The 26,661-nt window shown below is 47.1% G+C and overlaps 1 protein-coding gene across 1 annotated transcript; it reads right to left on the reverse strand.

Moving 5' to 3' along the window:
* Nucleotides 1–140: 140 nt before the first annotated feature.
* Nucleotides 141–26,211, reverse strand: Osbpl2 (oxysterol binding protein like 2). Its single transcript, XM_051184925.1, has 13 exons — nucleotides 26,122–26,211; nucleotides 23,600–23,741; nucleotides 21,263–21,338; nucleotides 18,118–18,252; nucleotides 17,460–17,557; nucleotides 13,450–13,632; nucleotides 11,944–12,051; nucleotides 11,183–11,272; nucleotides 9,095–9,218; nucleotides 7,665–7,805; nucleotides 4,632–4,755; nucleotides 3,276–3,366; nucleotides 141–1,163 (listed from the first exon to the last, which is right to left on the reverse strand). Exons 1-13 carry the CDS (start codon nucleotides 26,156–26,158, stop codon nucleotides 1,061–1,063), a joined length of 1,452 nt encoding a protein of 483 aa, XP_051040882.1. The 5' UTR covers nucleotides 26,159–26,211; the 3' UTR covers nucleotides 141–1,060.
* Nucleotides 26,212–26,661: the final 450 nt, after the last annotated feature.

Raw genomic sequence — 26,661 nt, forward strand, 5'->3', positions numbered from 1 at the left:
TGCGTGCAAGTGTGCCAGAGCACAGGCATGTGCACACAGTAGGTTGTCTTTGATGCAAAGAGCTCCACTGTGGTCCTTGGCGTCGCCATCTCTACATAACGTCCATCGCTTCACAGGGATGCAGAGATGGACACACCTGCTTGTGTTTAAACAATTTTAATGACACCAGATAAGCACATCCTGCTTCTGACCTCCCACTGCACACAACCGGATGGGACTTGCCTGGACTAGAACACGCATGCTGGGAAACCAAATACAAGACTGCAGGACAGGGGTAGGGAACACACAGGCGAGGTGAGTGAAGAAGTGACCCCTCGGAGACAGGGGTCCACAGGGACAGCGAGGCTGTGGGGAGTGGCTGTACCAGAGGCAGGGCCTCCTGGGAGGCCGGAGCAGCCCTGGGGGTTTCTCATCCAAGTCACAGTGTCCCTGCCACTGTGCCTGTTACAGGGACACTTTCTGGACACTACACAGTGGTGATTAATGTGTTTGCTACTCTTCAGCAGAACATTCAAGTAGTTTCGATTTAAATATTTTCTAAAGTAATCTTTGCCTTATTCAGATTGGTAGAAAGCAGAGTCTGACAACCGGCCACTTGGTTCTGTGGGTGCCACCCACCCACCCACAGTGAAGTGACCCCTGGCCACTGCTGCTTTCAAAACCCAAGCTCCCCTCCACCTTCGGGTCTGGGTTTGAAACTCTTCCAGAAACCCACACGGCAGGCTTGAGAGCAGCACGCAGGCCTTGCCGGCTCTTCCTCTGTCGCGTGTCTTATGACAGAGTGCTGCCAGCTCAGCTGGCCTGGTGCACTACTGTCACTTGTGTGAAGGACTGGAGAGTTCTCCTGAGGCCTCAGGGAATGTGAAGACCCAAGTGGAGCTCCGTGAAGGGGCTGTGACATAGTGAAGTGCTGGGCAGAGGCTAACTGAAGTCCTCCATCAGGTCCGAGGCCATTTCCACAAATCGTGGCCGGGGAAGCTGGTGTCTGGCCCCGTGAAGGTCAGAGCGCCACTCACAGAGCCCAGCCTCACAGGCCTCTTCCTGGGCTTCCAGGCCTGACTTAGTAGATGTCTGGGCAGTCTGAGAAATTACGCTCAAAGTAATCCCCTGCATACAACCAGTCGGGAGTTCCCGTGTAGGGGTTGGCGCCTGGATAGAACCACCTGCAGGACATAAGGAAGGCGGTCAGCAGATGGCAGCGCTCTAGGTCAGTCTTCTCAGCTGTGTGGACAACTCTGCCGCTACAGTAACTGACCAACCTCCATGTGGCTGTGCTCTCCCACAGATATCTACCTGTAGTGCGATATTTACTGTCCAAACCTGTGGCACTGACCATGTCCATTGGGGGTGGGGACAGGGTCAGCCGTGACCTGGAGGAATTAGGTCTGAGGAGGGGTCCTGGAGCGCTCTCTTGCTTGCTGGACTACAACAGAGAGCATCTGGAGGCATCCTTGGGACCAGCAACCTGCTGGTGTTCATCTGTCTCTGTTGTTATTTCTCCCTGAATAAGCATCTATTCAGCCTGTTTTTCTCCGATTCTTATTAATCCACGGTATCTACCACATCACTGTCTAGTCCAATATCCAGCACTCCACAGGGATACTTTCAGAGGCTGGTCTCATGTGTGCATGGAGAGGGTCCCATGCAGGTGAACCTCACCAGGTTCAGTCTGCACCCCTGCAGATGCACAGCACCAAACAGAAGCAACTACTGTTATCAGGAGCACACCAGGAAGTGATGGGCTGGTTTTACAGCCCAGTGGTCAAGCAATTTGCCTGCTCCGTGCAAAGCCCCGAATCCTAGTACCAAAAGGAAAAAAGGTAGAAGCAATTATCTTCTATGGAAAAACATGTCATTTTCACAATGGATTTATTTTTGTTTGCTTGCTTTTATTTTTTTGAGACAGGATTTCTCTGTGTAGCCCTGGCTGTCCTGGAACTCACTCTGTAGACCAGACTGGCCTCGAATTCACAGAGCTCCACCTGTCTCTGCCTCCCGAGTGCTGGGATCAAAGGAGAGCACCACCATTGCCCGCTCAAATTATCTTATTTCTTGAGACAGTGTCTTATTATATAGCTCAGGCTGGCATCAAACTCAAGATCCTCCTGTCTCAGCTTCCAGAATGTTAGAATTTGAGATGCATGTTACTATCCCTGGTTTATGGTTTTCTTTAGTACTTTAAAAGGCCAATGGAGGAAGATTACTTTCAACAGTTTTTCTCTAGAACAAAGGCAATTACCAAAACCATGGACATTAAAGGCATAGAATTAAATCAGGAGTCCGTGCATCAATAACTGGCTCACAGAGGCTGGCGCAGTAGTACAGTGATAGAGTGTCTCCACACACATAAAGCTCTGGGTTCCATCTTCATCAAAGGTGAGAAGGGATGGAGGGAAAGAAAGAAGAAAACTGGTTTCAAAACCCCACCCCTGCCATTAGGCACGGCTGTTAGTGTGGCCCAGATATAAACACCACAAGGGATGGAGCCAGTAGGCAGTGACACACACCCGCAGTCTCAGCTACACAGGCCCAGATAGCTACTCTGGACAATAGTGAAACTCTTCTTAAAAATAAAAAGCAACCATAAAAAAATAACAAGCCAGTCAAGAACTGAACTGTTTAACCATCCAAAGATTTTTACAAAAGACTAAGAACGTCCCTGTGCACTTACAGAGGTCCGTGTCTTGCTTATGCTTAATTATTATAGTACTTTGACTACTGAAGAAAAAATACAACCATTGTACAAATCTGAGTCAAAAATAGGGCTACAGCTCCTAGCAGCTGGTGTGGCCCAGTCACAGCACCTCTGCATGCCCCCGTAGTGGCAGTGGGCCCAACTTAGGGCTGCACCTTCACTCACAGCAGGACCCAGACTTCAGCCCGGAACCACACGGGGGTAGGGAAGGCGATCTGTGTGTAGACTGCATGACCTTACCACAGGTGTAAGTGTGGGGCAACATCAAAACTCTCACCACTTGTTTATGTGAACAGCTGGCTCGGGTATATTTATTCTGCCTTTAAACTGACCATTTTGAGAAAACCACTGTGGATCAGGTGTGCTGTGAAGCAAGGCCGAAGGGCCTGAGGGAGGGGCCTCCTAACCAGGGAAGCTGGCCTGTGGCGCATGGCTCAGTCATGAGCACTGGGAGCAGGGGTGGGGCCCAACACTGCTGCAACTTGGCCACAGGGCTGGGCAACAAAGAGGGAGTAACATGATGTGGGTGTGGCTCCCTCACTCCCTGCTCTGGTGTGAAGGCCTCACTGTTCAAGCTCACCTGGTCCGCCACTCTGCCTCCTCTTTGGCACGCTCCTTGCGGGCCTCTCTCTGCTTTTCCTCCAGTCTCTCCTTCTCCTGGCTGGCCAGATCTAGATCCAAGCAAACAAGCAAACACTTAAACTCCTGGTATGTCAGAGACATCAGACCTCCTGGTGACCCCTAAAGACCACTCCCATTTTGATCAGAAACTGGGAAGTGAACTTTGGCTCTAGTGTGTGGAGTGAACGGTGTTAAGACTGAGTTGCTCCTGCCTGGAAGTGTGAGGAGCACTCCCCGGGACAAGCAGGGTGGGAGGATTCACACCAGACCATGGAGAGCATTCCTGCAAGTGTAGACTGATGTGCTGGGAAGCAAGTATCTGCAACAGTGAGCTCACAGAGCCCCAAGTCTATTTACTATTAGAAGACAAATCTACTGAACCTTCTCCCGGCAGGGTATGGCTTCTGATGAAGGGCAAAGGGTGACTTTTGAGGGAGGAGTACCACCTGCCCAGTATGGATCAGGATGGGGAGTGGCCCTCCAGGCATTCTGGCCTTTCTCCCCGTCCCCAGGCATGCCTCTCACGAGGTGGATTTCTTCTGTATTCATCTGTTATTGCAATGTAGTCTAGGATCATCTTGCCTTGTAAGCAAGCAACAAGCTCTCACAGGGAGAACCTACACACAGTGCTATCTGCAGTGTGACTGCCTGGTGTTGGGCAGAGTGAGATGCACCCGGGCAGCGGCTCTGCTCACAGGGACTCCACTCTGCATGAAGTCAGCCCTTAAAGGCACTCTACCTGAGCTACACCCAGCTTCTGAAATGCAACTTTAACCCACTGAATTAAATAAATAATGAAGCCTCGGGATTTGTATATTGTTCATTTTCCCCCCACTCATTTTCTTTTCTATTGTTGCTATTTTAAGACAAGGTTTTACTACGTAGCTTAGTCTGGCGTGGAGCTTATAATAATCCTCTTGTCTCAACCTCCCAGGTACTGGAATATAACAGGCCTGTGTCACACACTTGGCTAACTCATTTTCAATTTAATTTTAACATTTTACAGCTGGGCGGTGGTGGCGCATGCCTTTAATCCCAGCAATTGGGAGGCGGATCTCTGTGAGTTCAAGACCAGTCTGGTCTACAGAGCTACATAGAGGAACCCTGTCTGGGAAAATAAAACTAAATTTTAACATTTTACAAAGGACTGGTCTGTGGCAAGCTGGAAGTCAAAATTGATCATTGCTTTGTAAAGCACTTGTCCTTGGAGGACACCAGCGTTTGACAGTCTGGAGGAAGGGTCTGGGCATCCTTCTCACAGAGAAAACCTTAACTCCTCAGCCACACAAGCCCTCTGGAGAGGACCCAGCATTACCCATGTTGCCATTCTCCATGCCACGGATGTCAGGGCGGAGGCGGCAGTCTGTGGGTGGCAGTGTCTTCTCCATGCCTGACTGCAATTCATTGAGGCTCACAGTGAAGCTGGTGAAGTTATACATCTGCAGGAGAAACAGAAGCACGGTTTGAGCGGCCGCATGGGGACGATACACCTGCCTGGCCTGATCTGTAGGTACCCTAAACCCAGAGTGAGCAGTCACCTGCTCAACAGAAGGGCAGCAGTGTCCTACTCAAACAGCAAAGGCATTTATCCTGGCTTCTGGGGTGTCCGTCTATTCAGTCTTCAGTCAGATTGTGTTGGATGCCTGAGAGGAATCTCAAGCTCAGCACAAAAGTCAGGGCTGCCATTTGCTGTGCACATGACATCCCTCAAACTGCTTTACAGCCTTTCTAGGTCCTGACTCCTCTGTTCTTCTTAACTGGCTCTCTCTCCTCTTTCTTACCATCGTCTACAAGCACGTGGCTCGCGGGTTTTAGGGAATGTTAAATTTTCTCCGGATACCCTGCTTCAATGACTTCCAGGGTACTCACACCACTCAAAACAATAGCAGATTTGCCAGGATCCCTGAAGCTTGACCTCCATAGCACCTGGGGTCTATGAGGAAAATGTTATGGGGAATCTGTCCTCAGGTGGCCACAGCTCATGCCTGACTCTCTTTAAAACCCTGCTCCATCACCACAGCCTCCCTGTTCTGTTACCAGCTTGCCCAGTGCCCTTAGGGGAAGCAGCTCCTGTAAGGGTGCACTCTTGCCTTTCCAGAGCCCTGTTTCCATTACCCCAGATCCACCAAGCCAGCCCCTGGCAGGTGAGAGGGACTAAACCAGCACATTGAACAAAAAAAGGAACAAGTTCACCTCAAAATTTTTTCTTGAACACACAGGCATTATTTTCCTAAAAAATAATCTAGGAGAACACTGCTCAGCTAGTCCATGCTTTCTGATGGTAACAGAGCATACTGAGTATGCTAAGCAGGGGTTGTTTGCTGTTGTTTATTTTGGCAACGTTGACACAAGCTCGAGTCGTCTGGGAAAGAGAACCTCGTTGAGAAGATGCCTCCTTAGGATGATCATAGGAAAGAGTGGGGGGCATTTTCTTGATTAATTAGATTAATTATCGATGTGTGACCCACACGTGGGTATATGGTCCTGGAGGTTGTAAGTAGCTGACCATAAACCCAGGGAACAAGCCAGTGAGCAGCACTCTTCCACGATCTTTGCTTCAGTTTCTGCCTGTCCTGCTTGAGCTCCTACCTAGACTTCAAAGCCCTCAGTAACAAACCATTATCTGGAAGTGTAAGCATTTCTTTCCCACATTAGTTCTGGCCAGTAATTTATCACAGCAATAAAAGTAAGCTGATACAGTAAGGCAACACATTCACAAGTAAACGGGCCACTTTGTTCTTGTTATGTGTATTTATTCTGTGCACGTGTGTAGATCAGAGGATAACCTGGGAGAATTGATCCCTTCCACCTACCATGTGTACCAAGGATGAAACTGCAGTCATCAGGAACAGTACAAACACTCTCACCCACTGTACCATGTCACTGGCCCCACATTTTCTGACATTATCACTGGAGACAGAATTTGGGGGGCTGTTTTGAGATAATCTTTGTGCACTGTAAAGATGTGTCTGCCAAGGTGCCTTCTGATTGGTTTAATGAAGAGCCAAATGGCCAATAGCCAGGAGGGAGAGGTGAGACAGGACTGCCAGGGAGAAGAACCTGGGAAGAATCTAGGCATGCAAGAGATGCCAGCCAGATCGGAACAAGTTGGACATACAGAACGGGAGAGAGGTAAAAGCCTCGTGACAGAACACACATTAACAGCTTAATTTGTTATAAGAGCTAGTTGGGAAGAAGCCTAAGCTAAAGGCCAAGCTTTCATAATTAATAGTATGTCTCCAAATCATTACGGGCTAGTGGTCCAAGGAAAAAGCTTACTATAATTTAGGGCTTTGTTTGTGCACTTAGGTAACCCCATCACTAAGCTACATCACAAACCCTGGAGCCCCTCCTTTTTAAAAAATAAAAAAAATTTGTATTATTTTTGTTTGTTTGGGTTTTTTGGGAGGCAGGCAGGGGGGATGGGGGTTAATACAGGGTTTCTCTGTATAGTACTGGCTGCTCTGGAACTCAATCTGTAGACCAGGTTGGCCTTGAACTCTGAGATCCACCTGTCTGTTTCCTGTGTGCTGGGACTAAAGGTGTGCACCACCACCACCAGGTTTTATTTTGGTTCCTGAGATAGGGTTGCACCATGTAGCTCTGGCTGACCTGGAACTCATTTTGTAGACCAGGCTGGCCTCAAACTACAGAGGATCCTCCTGCCTCTGCCTCCCCAGTGCTGGGATTAAAAGGTGAACAGTGCCACATCTGGCTATTTTTATTTTCTAATTACATGTATGTGTGAGCGTATATATCTGGGGCTGGAGAGATGGCTCAGCCAAAAACATAAGAGTGTATATATCTGTGTATGGGTGTGTGCAAGTCCACTCAAGAGACCAGAGGTGTTAGACCCCCTGGAGCTATTGTTACAGGTAGCTGTGAACTGCTTGGCATGGGTGCTGAGATCTGAACTCAGGTCCCCTGAAAGAGCAATGATCATGCTTGATGGCCAGGCCTTCTCTCCAGCCAAGCACGAGTGCTCAGGAAGAGCTCTGACAGGATGGAGAATGGGAAGCCCCAATGCTGCAGGGATACAGACTCAGCCACGAGTTCTGCATCAAAAGTACCAGGGCTAGGTGGATCTCCACACACTATTCCCAAGTCCCACATGGGCACTACAAACGGCACAAGTCACTCTCAGGCTGGACATGCAGCTCCAGGGAGTCAGGGCCCTCAGGATTGTGGGATGTGATGGAGTCTCCCTGTGTGCTTGGAGACGGCTGGTTCGCTACATCCAAGAACAAGACAGAAAAGTTGTGGGCCCATCTGGGAAGGTACAAACAGGACTAATCTGCAGTAGACAGGCCTGGTCTCAGAGAGAGGTGCTAAGATACAGGACACAGACCTGAGCTGAGTTGGGGGGCCGGCTGTTGATCCTCCAGAGCAGCTTACTGCCAGGGATGACTTGCACAGTCTCCTGAGCCACAGGAACATCGTCTGTCACATCGCCAGGCACATCACTGTTAGCTTTCTCAGGGCCATCATCCTGAAACACAGAATATCTCAGTATGGCCACTGGCCAGGAGCCTTGTCCACAGAGCACTTGAAGACTTGCTCCCAAGTCCCCGTGCAAAGCCAAAGCCTTTTCTAACTCGGGAGAGGAAACTTAAACTCTCTCCCATCAGGCCTCACATCCTACCTCCACATGGCTTTGCTTTCTGCAGAGCTGTGCCAGGCTGGATTTCTACTCTCTCACAGAGAAGAGAAACATGTTGAAACAGAAACAGGTACACACACTGTCCTCCCAGAGACATGCTTGGCCACGTGCCTGCCTTTCTTCTGGACACACACCATCATCTGAGACAGAGGGCCTCCTGATGCCATCTGTTGTCCAACTAAACGCAGTTACTTCTCCTGGGCAAGCTCATGAGCCCATTCCATTTTAACAGACACAGCCGCTGAAGGAGAACACCAGGGACATAGGATGGAAGCTTGGGGCCCTTCTACCTGCCAGCAGCAAAGCTACCTGGACCCAGACAGCTACAGGTGGGCACTCATTGCTAGACGATCCAGGGGAGCAGTAAAGTTTGTGAGAATGGCATTCAGCAGATTCAACAATCTAAATGGAATTTTTCTTTTCTTTTCTTTTCTTTCTTATTTTTTTAAAGACAGGATCTCACAATGTAGTCCTTTCTTGAACATCCAAGAGCTGCCATGTAGATTAGGCTGTCCTGGAACTCACAGAGATTCTCCTGTTTTTGCCTTCTGAGTGTACTATCATGTCTGGGGAAATTTTCCTTTTTTTTTGAGAAAGGGTTTCTCTGTGTATCCTTGCTGTCCTGGAACTCATTTTGTAGATCAGGCTGGCATCAAACTCACAGATATCTGCCTGCCTCTGTCTCCTAAGTGCTGGGATTAAAGGCGTGTGCTACCAAACCTAGCTTGAATTATCACTTTTAATTTTAATTTTGCATAGTCACCGGCATGCTAAAATTCTTAGAGGAAAAGTCTTTGCCAATACTTCCTGACTGCTGAGCATATTACTGAGAACTCAGAGCTGGAAAACAGAAATGAAATGCACTTGACTTCTTAAGAAGACTGTGTAAAAGGCGGCTTGCGTCCCCTGGAGCTTCCAGCTTTAGAAGAACAACATAATCAAAATGAAGTCAGACCCACCTCTGCCCCCATACCAGAACCCAGATGGAAGGCAGTTCTGCCTGGACAGACATATTCCATCCACTACACACACGTCCTGGCTGAGGGAGGCCCAAAGCAGTGCTCCTGGAGGGCCTCCCTGCCTCCACACACCCGACAGGGTCGGCTGCAGGCACTCACCATCTTGGCTTTCCTGGGGTGGTCACCTCTCCTTTCATGTTTCTTAAAGGACTCGTATGAGACAGGGTCGATGCCCCACAAGCATTCTGTCCACTTGCCATAAATTATAAACAGCTTCTTCCTGCTGCAGCCAAGGAGTTAACAGTTAACAGTCATCTCCAGGGCAGCAATTTAATGCTGACCTGGTGCCCACTTCATTAGTCCCCACATTCTGAGACACCTCCAGGTGTGGCTACAAGGTAGAAACTCCCTGTCTCAGGACCTCCTTCATGATGTTGGAGACAAAGTATCCCTACCCTGAAAATGAAGGCACAAAAGCCTCAACGGGCCCCAGCACCTTGGAAAACAAGGGGAAAACAGCACAAACATTATTTTCCTAAATGTAAAGCTATGTGTGCTGGTCCTTTGCTGGGGTGGGGTAAGGCTCTACCGCTGGGCTTTGACAGACTGTGAGTCCTTCAAATCTTTTTCTATCAATTCCACCCATAACGCCTTCCAGGGTCACTTGATGGCATTTGCTCTCTCTTTGGTTGTCATCTCTATCTAATCACAGCCCTGGAAGGTTCCACAGCACAGTCACACACACCGCCTCACGTCAGTGTAGACTTTCTCTTCCTTTTTCCTGTTGGAGGAGGTATGTGGTGGCCACATGCTCCCTGGGGAGTGCTGCCCTGGCAGGAGGGGGCTATCAGGAGAACACACCTGCACACACAGGTGCTTGCAGCACTGAGCCCAGCTCCGCAAGTCAGTCAGTATAGTAGCAACTCTAACTCCAAGGGGGAAAAGTGTGCTTGGGACTGAAGAGAACGTTCAGTGAGAACTTGCTGCATAAGCACAAGGGCTCAAATTCAGATCCCTAGAATCCACATAAAGCTGGATATTAGCCCTGTACTGGGACGGCAGATACAGACCCAGCTAGCCAGACAGTCAAGCCAAATCAGTGATCTCCAAGTTCAGTGAGACCCAGTCTTAAAAATAAAAACTAAGACAGAATAATAGAGGAAGATACCAAGCATTAGTATCTGTGGCTTCCACATACATGTTCATGTATAAAACACATATGCACAAACATACACATGCATATACCAAACAAATAGCAACAACAACAACAAGAAAAAAGAAAAGAGGAAGCATGCTTAGATCCAGGATACAAAACCAACAGGTCAAATCAAGACTCTCCCATTGGCTTGAAACATCAGCCTGTTTCAAAACCATGGGCAGGCCAATCTCAAAAGATGCCTTGGTGCCCTTGGTCACCATTATGATCACAACAGGGCCTATGTCCTTTACAGCACATTAACACAGAGGTTGGAACAGAAGAGTCTCTGGTTCCCTAGGGATACGCATAGAGAACAAAAGAACTGACTCTTGGCATTCTATTACTAAAGAACGCTTGGTGAGAGACACAATTTAGACCCAGAACATAATTTCACCAAAGGGAGAAGGAAACATCTGGTTTACAGAGTGGAATAGTGTGGGCACATGAACCGTGGATGCCCGTGTGCTTTGCTGATATGTAAAGTGGGTGCCCACACGGTCAAGTGTTAAAACTCTCAGTTCTGTTTGTAAAACTGTAGCACTAGAGCCTGGCAAAGCGATGCAGGCCTAACCCAGCATTTGGGAGGTTGATACCAGCCTGAGCTGTACAGCAAGACCATCTCAAAAAATGAAACTAAACAAATGGGGACAAAAGTCACATTATCCCTGAGTAAAGCTGTTTCATTTTTTTCCTTTTTTCCAAGGCAGGGTTTCTCTGCTGCCCTGGAACTCACTCTGTAGACCAGGGTGGCCTTGAACTTAGAAATCTACCTGTCACTGCCTCCTGAGTGCTGGGATTAAAGTCGTGAGCCACCACCACCTGGCAAAAATGCCTATTTTTTTAGGCTAACTTATCTTCTCTCTCCAGAGGGGACAAGCTTCACTTTCCTATCACCAGAGACTACACTCAAAAATGTATCCTTTAAAAATAGAAGAGAAAAAAGACCTAGCATTGCTTCCATCATTAACAGACACCATTGCATAACCACACATAGGTACAGCACTGGCCACTACAGACCCACCCCACTGGGCACCAATGGGGAGACCTACTTTTTGTCCTGAATGTACCCTTCTACTCTGTGAAGTTCCTTTCCAAACAATCCACATGGCTTGAAGTGAAGTATACACTTATCTCCAGTTCTGTGGGAACAAACAGTCATTAGTTTATGTGAAATGTCTAGAGAACCAAGCTACAAAGGACGTGGCCACTTAGGAAAGGAGGCTGTGAGTGATAGTTAAATTAATAAGGGGCCTTTGCTGGTTGACAGGAAGGTTCTGTAACTGACTTGGGGTGACTGTTTTCACAACTAGGGTAATTTACTAAATTATCACTTCAGTGCACATTTAGAAATTAGGTGACTTTTGTGATTTATAAATTATCTCTCACAAAGGTGTTAACAAGCAAAGCCAATGAGTCATAAGCTTCCTGCTGTAAGCCTAGGCCCTTGAGTAATGTCGGGGCATAGTTACACGACATTTTCACTGAGCACTGACAATACTTAGGAGCACTTCTCATTTTCAAATAAATTAACAATGGCAATGAAAAAAACACCCAGTAAACATGGGGCATTCCTGATTATTTCAATACCAAACACAACTAAATCTAGCAGACACCATGTGTAGGGGCCCCACTGCAGGAGGGAAGCTGAGGGATGGGAATGTAGGGCTAGAAGTCCAGAGAGAAGGAATGCAGACACAGACAGTTCCCTTTAGGACAAGCCAGTTCATCATGGCGTGTCTTGCCATATGCAGCTCGGCCTGTCACCTTTGGCTCAGAATCACCATGCCAAATACACAGATGGGCCTGTCACCTGTGATTTAGGATCTCTACTATCCCGTACTGTTCAATCCATAGCTGCCCAAGGATGACATTGTGCACACAGCAGGTGGGGTTGGTCCACGTGTAGGCTTCATTGTGTCTGTGAAAGCACCAAAAAACAGGTCAGGGCAGTGAAGTCAGAACTTGGGTGACCCAGAAGGCCATGGCCAGGCAAATGCAGACCATAGCTTCTTGGGAGCAAAGCAGTGCTTTGAAGTCTTTCCAGAGCAGGCTATTTAGTTATCATGCATCTGAATCTATTTCTCCGTTCCTTTGTAGCATCAACAAAGCTTTCTACTTAAATGTCAAGACAAGTTAATAAGCAATAAAGGGAGAGGAAAACAAAAGAGAGACAGCGCTCCTGTGAAGCTGCCAAGAGGGAAGCTGGTGAGACCCACAGCCCCAGCCTTGGCCTGGCTGCGAGGAGGGTAGGAGAGGGCTGCTGCCATGGACACCCAACGCCTCCTCCTTTGAAATGACCCCACAACATGAAACACAGTGGTGCCCAGACTTGTGCCTATTGGAGGGAGGCTGCATCAAGGAGCCACAGCTAGGAGCAAAAGCATCTTGACACAGGGTGGTTGAGGACACATATCTGGACTCTCTCAAAATGAATTTTTGAGATAGGGTCTCACTTTGCAACCTTGATTATCTTAGAGCTCACTATGTGGACCAGGCTTGACCTTAAATTCTGAGAGATTCACCTACCTTGGCCTCCTGAGTGCTAGAATTGAAGGGGTGCTCAACTACCCAGCCTTAGATTCTTAAAAACTGTCAGGCAAATGGCCAGTGCAGAGCAAATATTACATCGATGCTCCCCCACAGCAGGCTCATAATAGAGGATCACGGTAGCAACTGAACTGCAGCTGTAGGGGCTGCCATGGATTTCAAACTATAGCATATGCAGACCTGCCACCGGCTGAGTATCTCTGATGTGAGTAGGACAGGACAGCCTCTAAGAGGCCTCTCCAGTGATCCTCACCTCCAGGTCCTCAATTTCATATGTCAGACAAACACAGATGCCTATGCGACCATCAGCAAGCAGAGGTATGTGTGTGTGGCTGAGGGGCGGCTACTGCAGTCTCCTGTCTTAGCTGCTCTCTACAGGGTTCCTCTGCCTAAGGCAGAACAGCACTGGAGAGGGAGTCTAAGGCCGAGAGTGAAGTTCTTGCTGATCCAGGGCCCGCCTGTCTATGTGCAGCTTAGAGGTAAGAAGCTAAGCTAAGCAGTGATGGGCTGTTGGGCTTGGGGTTATCATACAGCAATAGTTGATGGCTAAAGTGTGTAGCGCTGATCAGTGTGTGAGAGGCTGTGAGACTCATCCACATCGGTGGACAGAGGAACACTCCTCACCAGAAAGCCTAGCACAAGAAATGCTGCGAGCAGAAAAGTCTGTCAGCCCACAAAAGGTAGGGATCTCCCCAGAAAGAAGCCTTTCGAGACATGGAGGGGACAACTTCCTCCCAGTCAGAGCAGGGCACTTGCTCTTGTCACTCACTTGAGAAGCTCCAGCGTGATGGTCCCCCGGGGCTCTGCCTCGACACTCTTGCCCCAAAACTTCAGCTTTGGGTAGATGGAACCATGGAACATGAAGTCTTGGTTGAGACCTTCTGAATAAAATGCACTAATGGGAGGGTGGTGACTGACCTGTTCAGATATAAATCTGAACCCTAAGTCTTCCCTAGGTCCAAAAATAAGAATGGAAGGGGAAGAAAAAAAGCCACATTAGTGACAGCAATTACAAAGGGTCACCAGCTTACCCACCAGCTTAATTGGCCAGTTGGCATGCTCTGCCCTCCCAACTACCTGGGCCCAGAAGCATCCAGCTGTGATTACCCTGCAGCACACCTGCCCACCACTGCACAAGCTCTGCTGGGAGGGAGCCTCCACCTGGCTGCTGCTGTTCCACTGACAGCTGAGCCTTACAACCATGGGGCAGGCAGGACTCAGATGCAGTCTCCCAGGGTCAGTCAGCCCAACTGAACCAAAAGCCTATGAAGGGCGTTCTGTCCAGGCTTGGCATGGGCTCCCAGAACTTCTATGGTGGAATGTCTTAAGATCCCAAAATATTCCTGGCCAGGAAATAGGATTTTTAGCAGACTCCCTTATTCAATAAAAATGTCAGTTTTTAATTGTTCCGGAACTATGAATACACCTACAGTTGTAGTCATTAGGAATTATAAAAGCTAAACCACATAATTACTAACTTAGCTGGAATCAGAATTCCCAATCATTACAGAGGAAGGAAAGTTGAAAAATTAGATTTTAAAAGGTTGCCTGCCAAGGTATGTAATCTACAAAATGAATACTTGTCTAAGAAAAGCAAGTATATTTTTAGCTGTTCAAGAGGGATTTGAAGGGATGAACGATGCTGTACACAGCCAGGTCTGCGCAGTACTGTGGGGCAGGGCCACTTAGTGTCAGGGAAGCTCAGTGTAGAGACACCAACAAGCAGGACTGGAGAGGAACACATGCCAAACCCACTGTGAGGGAGGTTTCCTGGCAGCCTGTGAAACTTCAGTTCAGCCTCTGAATTAAATCCTGTCTTACACCCCATTCAGCAGTTCAAGCTACTCCTGCTCTTATCCATATGGTGGCTGAAGCTACTGCTGCTGCTTTTTCTTTTATTTTGTTGAGACAGGTTCATGCTATGTAGCCCAAGCTGGCCTGGAACTTGTAATCCTCCTGCTTAACTCTCTGAGTGCTACAATTTAGAGGTATGAGCCACCATGCCTCAAAAAAGCTTTCTTCTTTTTCAAGTCACCCAAAACCAATCTTCTTCTATTCCTCCTTCCTTTCCTCCTCCCTCCCACTTTCCCTCCCTCCCTCATGTAACAGTCCTGGCTGCCCCAAAACTGCTCTATAGACAAGGCTGGCTTCAAGCTCAGAGTTCTGCCTATCTCCACCTTCTGCGAGCTAGGATTAAAGGCATGTGCCACCATTGCTGGGCTCCTATCTTTTCTTTTTAAAGACTACTTTGATAATTTCCTGACAGCTACACAAGATTTGAACCTCAAATCTTGGTATGTGATGAATGGACTAACAGAGTGTGAGGAAGACCAGGGGCTGGAGCTAATGTGTTTTTACTTTCCCAAACTACAGTGTACTATCTTGGCAGGTCCCCAAAGAGCCTGCATGGACAAAAATGACAATTCACAATTAATATAGTGTCTGCATGCTTATTTGGGGCCCAAGGGTGGCAGTACCTGACTGGCCAGAAAACTCATACTTACAAAATGGCACCCAACATGGAGCATGAACCCACAATCCTGAGATTAAGAGTCTCATTCTCTTATTGGTTGATGAATAAAACACTGTGTTGCTAGTGGCCAATAGGGCAGCAAGATAGGCAGGACTAGGAGATGAGGAGAATTCTGGGAAAGGTAGGGAGAAGCCTGCCACAGTCACAATGCTACCGAAGGAGTTAACACCATGCCAAGCATTACTGGGTAAGCCACAGCCTCTTGGCAATACATGGATGATAGAAATGGGTTGAATGAAGACAGAGCTAGCCAATAAGAAACCCTAGTCATCAGCTGACAGTTTCATAGTTAATATAGCATCTATCTCTGTGTTCATTTGGGGCTGACACTGCTATGGGACCAGGCTGGTTGAAAGAATAATCAGCAACCAGAAAGCCCAAGAACCACCTCGAATTACAGAGAAACCGTCCTCTGAGTTCACTGACTGCTCAATATGTCATTACTCTTATGACAAAGAAAAAATTAAACTATGACACAGAAAACACTGCGACCAGAAAAACGGTCTTAGAATCAACAAGAAACTACCATTTAGAAAACTGTAACATGCCAAGCGGTGGTGATGCACACCTTTAATCCCAGCACTTGGGAGGCAGAGGCAGGTGGACCCTCCAAGTTCAAGGCCAGCCTGGTCTACAGAGCAAGTTCCAGGATGGCCGGGACTACACAGAGAAGCCCTGACTTGAAAAACCAAAACCCCAAAACAGAAAAGGAATTAAATTAAACTAGAACATCAAGGAAAATGATCATGGCTTTTTGTTTGTTTTTGAGTCATGCCTGTCAAGGAACTCGCTCTGTAAACTAGATTGACCTCAAACTCAGAGATTTGTCTGCCTTTGCCTTCCAAGTGATAGAATTAAGGCATGTGCCACCATGCCCAGCTAAGGAAAAGTGATCATGATACAATGCAACTCATCAATTAGCATCTCACACACAAGAAAAATCTATAAAGATGTTGATGCCATCTGTCTTTGGCAGATACATCTGTTTTCTACTTCAGCACTGCCATATTCTATGTAGAACATTATCATGGCCAAAACACCAACACACTCCCTTAGTGAATTCCTCAGATTACCAGCTGACCCCGATTCCAGGGCAGTGTCTGAACTCTTCTCTATAGAAAAGACAACAGAGCAGGTGGCAGGTGCTGGCCCTCCTGCCTGCAGCCCCATGGCCTGTGGCAAATAACCATTATGCCAGCCAATGAGAATACCCCATCCTTCCATCAGAGAAGATCTAATTACTAAACTACCCTGTTGGTCTCTGCAATCCCCAGGCATAAGCACAACACTATACTGGCCACAGATTCAACACTGAATGATAGGTACCAGAGTAGCAGACTAAGAATGACCCTGAAAAGCACAAATGGGCCTATTAGGAACTGTACACATTAGTAACTAGACCTTGGAGGCTCAGGCAAGATGAGATCAAAACGCAACAGGGGTATGTGACATGTGGTTGGAGTGTTGTCACCACAGCAGCTTCTCCAAGACAGTTTTCTGCATAATTGCAGGAGACCTAGAGTTGACAAAGAGTTAGCAACAATCCCCCTGTCCAGCCCTCTAGAGGATCACCACCATCCTAAGAACTAAGATTCAGGGTCCAGGCTCAGAGATCTACTGCATCCAAGGATGAGGATGGAGGGGTACATACTGCTCACGTGTAGGAGCACTGACAACCATCTGCCCCATCCCTGCTGCCCAGGGAGCCTCACATTCTAAGGGCTCCAAGAGGCATGATACTACCCAGAAGAAACTACACAAAGGAACTTCAGCCAACAGGGGCCTGCAGGACAGGGGCCTGTCCTGCAACATAGGCATGAACTAAACAGTGAGCTCAGTGGTTTCTCCTCTCTTTGGTTTATTTCTCTCTCATCAAAGTGCTGCAGCAAACGGCACAGTCCTACCTATTAGTTCTGGTTCTATCTTTTTGTTGAAAACTAGTGACTTCCCATGTCTTGGCCATGTGGTACTAATATATCAATAGGTCTACACCCATGGCCTCCATCCTGGAGACCCCTGCTCTAAGAATCTATGCCAACCCTTCTTATGGTACCAGAGTTCTATTCCATCATTAACATCACATTCCACATGTATGAACACCTTCTTACCCACAGCATTCCAAATACTTCAGTAGCTCCTAACTCCAACCATCTATCCTGACCTGAGGAATCAATGCTATAGACAGAACTGAGCTCTTCTGCCATCCAACAGCCCTTCTGAAGACATTCATTATGAACCCTCCTTACCTGATCAACTCATATGTCTCCCCCAGGAGTGGGTTGAAGGGTTTGCCAGTTCTCTCCCACTGGGAAGCCACAGCAGAGACCGCAAAGGCAGCTACAGACTGCAAACAATTCAAAGATGGATTACAACAGCTTCAGTCAAGACAACAAATGCGTAAGCTCCCCACAGGGTATCAATCACAGCACTCAGTCAGGATCACCTCCTCTGCTGACTTCTGCGTTTCCACTCACAATGGCTGTTCATATTTATTTATTGTTCACAATATTTTTTTTCTTCTTCAGATGATGGAACGTCTGAGGAAACACTACTATTACACACTACTTCCTCAAAGCCACAAAAAAAGAGAACATGTTTTCTCCACCACAGGCTGCACATCCTGCAGATGCTGAAGCAATGTTATGTGTGTATCTTACACACTGGCACTCCTGTCCACATACTCCCACATATTTGAACACACATGTGCACACACGCAGGCACAGGTAAGTACCCACCGCATAAGCAAATGGACATGCGGCAGTGGCACTGAGATGCCAGAAGGAAGCCAACTCTGTGAGGCTGACAGCTGGGCGCTCTGGCCAGATACCTGGGTCCCTACAACTATGGGGCCAGTCAGTCAGTTACGGCATCGCGGCTGTCTTCACAGTCACATGCAGTGCCCACCTGCATCCTCTCCAGGGTCTGGGTTTGGCTCGAGGCTTTGTGAATGAGGTACACATGCTCCATGTACTCAGTGATCCGCTGCAGGAAGCTCAGTGGCTCATTGAAGGCAATTGGCATCGTGATCTTGGACAGCTCCTAGAAGGACACAGAAGACAACAGGTTGGGTTTCTGAGCCTTCTAAGCAAGCCTCAGATGCAAGCAACCCACTCCACTCCAAGTGCTCTGAGGGTCACTTTCCAGAGCCTCCCATTTCCACACAGACAAGATCTTAGAAACCCTCTATGAGCAAGCATTAATAGAAGAGCTTCCAGAAGGAAATGGGCTCTTTATAACAAAGCAGGTTCAGAGGCTCCCGGAACAAGGACAAGCTTTGGATCTTAGGTTGATTTCATACTTTCTGTAGTGAGAGCCAGAGTGACCCCTCTGCTCTCACTGGCCCCAGACGTCACTAGTGCCAAGGCATAAAGATTACTAAGAGTGCTGTGGGGGAGGCAGCATGCTCAGCAAACTACCAGCAAGACAGCCTTCCTAGCCAGGTCCTGGGAGACAGCATTCTGGGAAATGCTAGGGCCTTGTTTACAATACTGATCTAGGGAGATCCCACGGGCAGCCTGAACTCACAGACCCTGAACCAGAGTCAGCCAGGCTCCTCACAGAGGACACATGCCAAACTGAGAGACAATCAGATATTTGGGAATATGGGGTTGCTGGACAGGGTTACAAGTCAGGTGCCTTCTGGCATATATATGATGGTGACCAAAACCACACAGCAAATTGTGTAAGATTAGCAGGAAGGACAAGAAACTTATGACTACATCAAGCATATCAAGAACAAGTAGAAGAGAGAGCCGAGGGAAGAAACTCTAAGACAGCAGCCAGAAAAATAGAAAGGCAAGAAAAGACAAGACTTCACATACCTTCTGTGCATTACATACCTATAAAGCAAGGGAAGTTGAGCCCACAGCCCACAGTGCAAGAGGTCAGCAATGGCAAGGAAGAAACAGAAGGCAGGGCCAACCAACTGGGCTCACAAGCACTTACTACATGCACACTGCTTCCCTGCTTAAAACCCTCAGCCTTGTGTTCCATACCCAGGCTCCACCCCTGCTACTGGGTACCTAGCATTCAAAGAGGACTCAGCTACAGCTAGCAAAATGCTAACACATTTCTCCTCTGATCCAGCAATCCCATGTTGGGGAACCCATCTCTGAACCTCAGCAAAAAATAAATGCAGGGCTAGCCCCTATAATGTGCTTTGGTCAGCCAAAAGCCAAAAATGGTCTAATGTCCAAACGGTACCATCCCACTAAACTGAAAGACAACTAAGAAAGGGGCAAGAAGTAGTTACAAGATCACTTAGAGATTGGTGCTGAGAGAATAGGGATAAAGAAAAGCCTATTGCCCTCTGAAGACATGGGCAGAAGACTGATTTACACATACGTCAGGGTGTGAGAATGGGGTGAGATACCATGAGGACGGGAGGCAGCAATCTGCGGGTTGGAACAAGGATCGGAAGCTGAGCTTCCTAGAACACACTGCCATGCTCTGGATGTGGTCTTGGTAATCTAAGGCTTCAGCAATTAACTGTCAAGAATTAAATTAATCCATCTATGGTGTTGAATGTCAGTCCTCTGGGAAGCCATTAGGATTAGGTACAGTCATTGGATGGAGCCAGCCCTGGCTGTCCTGTCGCTTTGTAGACCAGGCTGGCCTCTAACTCACAGAGATTCACCTGCCTCCCAAGTGCTGGGATTAGAGGCATGCACCATCATGTCTGGCAAGCCAATCTTTCCTTTACAGTTCACCCAATCTATGGTATTGTCGTACAGGCAACAGAAAACTGACTAACACATATTTAATGAATTTGACTTTGGACCAATATTTTGAAAGAAAATTATAAAAGGAATCTGTAAACATCAAAAATATAAAACCGATGAGTAGTGGTGGTGCACACCTTTAATCCCATTTAATCCCAGCACTTGGGAGGCAGAGGCAGGTGGATCTCTGAGTTCCAGACCAGCCTGGTCTACAAGAGCTAGTTAGTTCTAGGACAGCCTCCATAGTTACAGGGGAAACCCTGTCTCAAAAAAACAAAACAAAAACAAATCAAAAAACAAAAAAAACTAATGAGCCTACATGATTCTCCCAGACCCATGCAAAATCATTAAAACAAAACAAAACAAACAAAAAAAAAAAAAAAAAAACAGGAAAACTTTGCAGTAGGGATCAAGCAATTAAGGTAGCACAGACAAGAGCTCCTAACGTCTGTGTTCCTGTGTTCCAGAAGAGAATCTCTAATTATTCCTTCTTCCAGCTTCCAATGCCAACCCCCATAACAATCTATCTACCTTTAATCAGTCTAAAGTTATTTAAAATAAAAGGAGGAAGAAAGCCAAGTATTCTCTGAGAAGAAAATATAGAAATAAGTACCACCACCACCACCACCACCAACAACAACAACAACAAAAAAAAATGGCATTTAAAGAATGTAGGTAGGTTAGGCAGTGGAGTCACATGCCTTTGATCCCAGAGCTCAGAGCACAGAGACAAGCTTGGTCTACAGATGGAGTTCCAGGACAGGCTCCAAAGCTACAGAGAAACCCTGTGTCAAACAAACAAACAATGCACGTAGACACATATGAAATTCAGCAATGGGTACCTCTGCAATCTTTTTGTCTTGTTGGCAAGTTCTGGTTTATGCATGGAATGTGCAGAGACCATATGGGCACACTAGCTTCTAATAGTCAGAGGTTATATGGAAAGTTATAGCTACTAGATACTTCCTGACACAAAGCCTGGGGACTTGACAGAAGCTTTCTGAAGCCCAGTGTGTAGCTAGGGCCCCATCTTGTCTCATGCAGAAGGTGTTCAGGTCATAAGCAAAGAGCACATCTTAGAGCACTAGAAGAAAGGCCTTACAGGATGTCTCCTCCATCTGCTTAACTGTAAAATTGCCGTTGTGCTGTTCCCCTTACATATTTTTTTTTCCTTTCCTGCCTTGTTATCTTAATTTCATGATTTATATATATATACACATTTATACATACATACATACATATAATACATTCTCTTACCTACCAACAGAGCAAATCTAATGGGAATATCTAAGTTCTACACTTCAAATGAGTTAGTTATCTGCACTCACCAAACCAATGCACTTTTTCAGGATACTCCACACGCTGAAATCGCTTCTGGTGAACATGGGGGCAGGAAGGGCTGTCCTGTGAGCAATTTGAGAGCAACAGGCATTTATTAACCAATAGAGTATGTGGTGTGTGTGTGTGTGTGTGCGTGTGTATTCACAGTGAGTGCTTAAGAATATCAGCCTCTGCACAATAGTACAACCAGGAGAGAAGCTGCCAAAGCTGAAACTGCAGGGAGTCTGCGCCACTGCTTTTAAGTCCTGGTAATGGTTATTGGTTATGGCAACCTTGGAGTCTTGACCTGAGCCTGCAATGGCCAGGCCTCATTTTCCTTCTGTGAGCAGGAGACAGGCTGACAAAGAGAACAGAATCCCTCTGCTCACACCCCCACTGCCCCCTTAGGGTCTTCTGCCCAACCCCAGGATGGCGGGCAGAGCTGAGACTAAAGAGTGAGATGAGTCAAGAAAACCTCCAAAATTAGTTACCGCCCTTCTGACATAGACCCGCCTTCCCAAGGTGCGTGTCTTCTTAAGCTGCCCTCCTATCCAACAAGAGCCCAGCAGCAACCTTAGTCTCAACTCCTGCTCTAGCTACTGGGGACAGACTATAGCTCCTTCCAGAAACTGTGGACTATACTGAGCACTGTCTCCATGAGGGAGGAAGGAATGTGGCTCATCACAGGAGTGTAGAGAAGTACAGAGCAAGCCTTCAGACATGCATGACTACTCTGAGCCCTTAGAGGTCACTTTGGTTTTTATTGTGGAACTCTCAGTGACATTTCACTGAAGTTGAGCAGGAGAACACTGACTGGGCACTGTGATTCAGGGATGGTGACAGTTGGGGTCTGCCTGTCAGAAAGGGCTCATGTGAGTAACTTGAGTCAAGACAAGAGGAAGAAAAAACACTCTGAGACAAAACAGGAAAGGAAAGAAATCCTTACAGTTTCCAAAGAAATATGCACCAGGGCTGCCAAAAATAGCTAGAATGCTGTGCACATAGCAAACTGTGAGGGCCACAAGAAGTGGAAAATACAGCTCTGTACAGGATCAGGGTTAGGCCCAAGGATACAACCTGTGCTGGTTTATTTTTGTCAGCCTGACAGAAGCTAGGATTATCTGGGAAAAGGAACCTCCTCGCAGAAAATGCCTCTACCAGACTGCCTATAGGAAAGTCCATATAGGGATTCTCTTGAATAATGATTGACATGGGAGTGCCAGTCCTCAGCACGTGGTCCTAGATTGCATAAGGAAGCAAACTGAGCAAGCCATGGGAGCAACACAGTGAGCAGCCTCCGTCCACGGTCAGCCTCCCTCCACGGTCTCTGCTTCAGTTCCTGCCTTGGCTTCCCTGATGATGAGCTGCAACCTGATTTGGTTATGGTGTTGATAACAGCAACAGAAAAGTAACTAATACACAACCCTTGCATGAAGATGCATAGTGGAAATGAGAGTGTGGAGAAGCATCAGATCAGGTGACAGAGAATGAGATAGTGGTCTCGAGCTCAGTGCTGTGTTTGATCACACTTAGGAGAGAGAGGGTGAGGTACAGAGTGAGCATAAGCTGCCTGAGACAGGCCCTCACAGCCTATGTGATGTGTCCCTGCACCCACTAAACGCACGAGTGAAGGACAAGAGAAGGGTGAGCAGTCTAGGCACTGAGGGAACCTGCCCTGAAGGGAAATGGGCCCATGTATAAAGTCAGCAGTGAGGTTGCAGGGTCCACTGAGGCCCAAAACACCTTTTAGTATAAGTGTGCATACTATGATAATCCTATGTCCCACAGATTATCCCTCTGTGCTCCTGCTTTTCCTAACACAGACTGAGGACTTTCCATCATGACCACTGTTATCATAGTCCAGATACCCAAATGAACATGGTGGTGGCAAAACGGAATGTGTGTTTGCTGTAGCAATTAATCAAACCCTTTCAGTCCCTACAAGGTCAGTGGCCAACATTTCTCAGTGAGATACAGAAGAGACAAGAGAACCTTGCTATTTCCACTAGCCCAGCCAAGCCTATCTCAGTAAGACACAGAAGGGACAAGATTAACCTGGTGTCTGTGGGTGAGGTCTATGGATCATGTTATGCACAGGCTCTAAGCCGTTCTGGGACAGAACGATCACTTCACGGAATGGGTCAAACACTGATCCACAGTATCCATGCCCCCAGCAGACAGGCAAGTCTCAGGGGACTTTGGTGGCTAGAGTGCCTGGAAAAGTGGCCTTGGAACTGGGGATGCACCTGCTTAATTCATGAGACCTAAGGGGATGCGTTTAGTACATATGGGGTAACCACAGATATGCTTTGGAAAACTCTGGAACAACGTGTGAAGACGCATACCTGTGCTGTTGAATCCCATTCTCCTGGGGTGGTCTCTCACCACTTTTCCCACTCCTAGTACTTTTGCTGGTGTCCAAATCAATCATCCCACTGGTTTTATTTGCCTCTGAAAATTCCCCTGCAGAGTTATCAGAATCAAAGCCTGCAAGAAATAAGCAAACTGGTCATCTTTGCTAGACTTGGAAGATACAGACATCTACTTCAAGCCTCTACACAAACAGAAGCCTAAAGGTCTGTTTTGTTTTTGAGACAGGCCTCACTATGGATCCACGTCTAGCCAGGCACTCTTTTTTCATTTGTTTGGCTTTTGGAGACAGGGTTTCTTTGTGTAGCCTTCACTGTCCTAGAACTTGCTTTGTAGACAAGGTTGGCCCAAACTCGGAGATCTACCTGCCTTTACCTCCTGTGTGCTGGGATTAAAAGGCATGTGTCATTATCACCTGGCTGGCCTGGAACTCCTATGTAGACCAGTCTGGCCTCAAACTCACAGTGATTCACCAGTCTCTGCTTCCCGAGTGCTGGGATAATGTACCACCACCCTGTCTGATCATTTTCAAGTGGTTCCCAGCTCAGCCAGTGACCTCAGTGTCAGGACACACACAACATTGCTGTGTGGGTGTAGTGCCTCCACAGTCCACTGCAGCGTGCTGGGATGGTGGAGACCATCTGAGCACCATCATAACACTGACGCCATCTTGGGGGACTATCAAGATAAGTTTATCCAAAAGCTCAGGTGTTGCAGTAGTACGTGCTACACTGAATCCCTAAGTAAAAGGGAACTTGTAGGGGACTTGTGGGCATGGAGACATCTGAGGTAGTCTTCCTAGGGCAGGCATGGCCCCTCTTGTAGGCACACAAACAGAACCACTGAGTTTGGTTCCACTGAGCTTTGGAAATGGCAAGGAACTTGGTGTCTCCCTGTGGGATTTCAGTAAGTCCACCAGCGTCATTGGCCAGCAATGGACAGAGCAATGAATGACTGACTATTCCATACCCAGATGCTCCAGGAAAATGGAGGTTCTAGCAAGCAGGGGGATAGGGAGGTAATATTCTGGTGGAGCTGTAACTGGGGAGCCACTGAAATACTTCAAAGCTGCTCTGTTTATGTACTTAAAGCCAAGGACAAGAAAGGGAACAGATAAGCCTTAAAGTCCCTTTCCATGGGCAATGAGTAGTCCTTCACAGAAAACAAAATGGCACTCTGAATATGGACCTTACGGGGCAGCACAGTAAATAACTGAAATGCTGAAGGACAGACAGCCATAACCGGAGTCTCCAGACCTCTGAGGGGACCCAGTTCTCCTCTGCCCTGTTCACCTACTAACCACTGCCCAGAGGCTCAATGGTGCACACCACCACGTACAACGGCCACTTCAAACATAAAGACTGAGCTTTAAGATAGCTACTATGAGGGCAGGGAAGCAATGCGTCAGCGCACGTGTGTTATGTATGCATGTGGTCACTTGTATGAATAATCTAGGACAAATAAGGGTGGCACGTGGCTTCCCCTATCGCTCTCCATTTTGTCTTTGGGGACAGGGTCTCTCATTGAGTGTGGAACTCATTTTCAGGTAGACTGGCAGACTGGCCAGCTCTAGCAATCTTCCTGTTTCTGTGAGGCTCCCTCGTCAGGACTGGGGTTACAGGCATATATAGCCAAACCATGCTTAGCTCCTCCTCCCTTCTTTGTTCATTTATGTATTTTTATTAAAATATTTTGTTTATTTATCTTTTATTTATTTATTATATGCGCAGTGTTCTGGCATGTAGATAGTTGTGAGCCAGCATGTGATTGCTGGGAATTGAACTCAGGACCTCTGGAAGAGCAGCCAGTGCTCTTAACCTCTGAGCCATCTCTCCAGCCCCCATTTATGTATATATCTCTGGTAGGCCTAGATCTTGCTATGTAGACCAGACTGGTCTTGAACTCAAAGATCTGCCTGCCTCTGTGTGCTTAGTTCCCATGTGAGAACCAGAGACTTGAATTTAGTTCTTCATGAACAGCAAGCAGTCTTACCCACTAGCCCACCTCTCTAGCTCTAGACAAGTTATTTCATAATGTACTTTAAACAATGAAAACTAATTATAAAACTCATTTTTATATAAGTATTAATGAGCTAGAGAGATGGCTTACTATTTAAGAACACTTGTTATTCCTGCTGACAGGCTCAGTTGGCCCACCTTAGTGTATATGTAAGGAAGTCTATGTCTCTCTGGCTATCTCTACAGTTACTTTATGTCACTTATATGTCTCTTTTGCTCATGTGTGTGATTCACATTCATACATACAAGTAAAACTGACTGCTTTCATGGAGGTTCTTACAAAGGGCCCAGACCCCACTGCCCTTCAGTCAAGGTTCTCCTCATAAGAGAAGACACCACTGTCTTTCTAAAAAGCTAATGTCAGCTGTCTTTTAACAGCTGGGGTTACAGCCCTGGCTTTGCTGTGCTGAGTCAGGCCAAACCCTACAGAGTCCCAGACAGGATGTGGTCTCTGGGTCATGTCTCTTGTAGTTGCTCACCTGTGACGGCATCAAAGAACTCTTCCTCCCCGTTCATCCTTCAGTGACCAGGCTGTCACTGCTCTGCGGTTGGGTCTTCCTACGGGATCATATCTGTTCTATATTTATGCAGAAATCGTGTGAATACTGGCAATCTGAGGAAGAAATATTTTGGAATGAACTCAGCTTCTACAAAGCCTATGCTCTGTTAACAGCTTTTAAATACACTTTTTTTTTTTTTTTTAAATTTTGACATCTCGAGTTGTGTTTGTTTGAGACAGGGTTTCACTATGTAGCTCTCTGGTTGGCCTAAAATTCAAAGATCCACCTGTCTCTTCTTCAAGGGCTGGGATTAAAGGTGTATATCACCAAGCCCAGCTAAATATCCACTCTTGAAATTGACCCAATTGATCTCCATAAGGGCATTGGCACAAGCCTTTAAGCCCAGCACTTGCCAGACACAGACAGTAGGTTTCTGTGAGTTCAAGGCCTACCTGGTCTACAAAGGGAGATCCAGGTCAGCCAGGCTACAGCATGAGAACCCCAATTAAAAAAAAGAAA

This window comes from Phodopus roborovskii, unplaced genomic scaffold (assembly GCF_943737965.1).
Source record: "Phodopus roborovskii unplaced genomic scaffold, PHOROB, whole genome shotgun sequence".
Lineage (NCBI taxonomy): Eukaryota > Metazoa > Chordata > Mammalia > Rodentia > Cricetidae > Phodopus > Phodopus roborovskii.

Excerpts from the sequence above, each read along its gene's own strand:
- Osbpl2 (XM_051184925.1), bottom strand. The coding sequence starts at position 26,158 with ATGAACGGGGAGGAAGAGTTCTTTGATGCCGTCACAG. Across the intron at positions 17,558-18,117 it reads AGACCCTGGAGAGGATGCAG|TCTGTAGCTGCCTTTGCGGT; the intron begins GTGGGCACTGCA and ends AATTGTTTGCAG. Across the intron at positions 12,052-13,449 it reads ATCACGCTGGAGCTTCTCAA|ACACAATGAAGCCTACACGT; the intron begins GTGAGTGACAAG and ends GTGCTTTCACAG.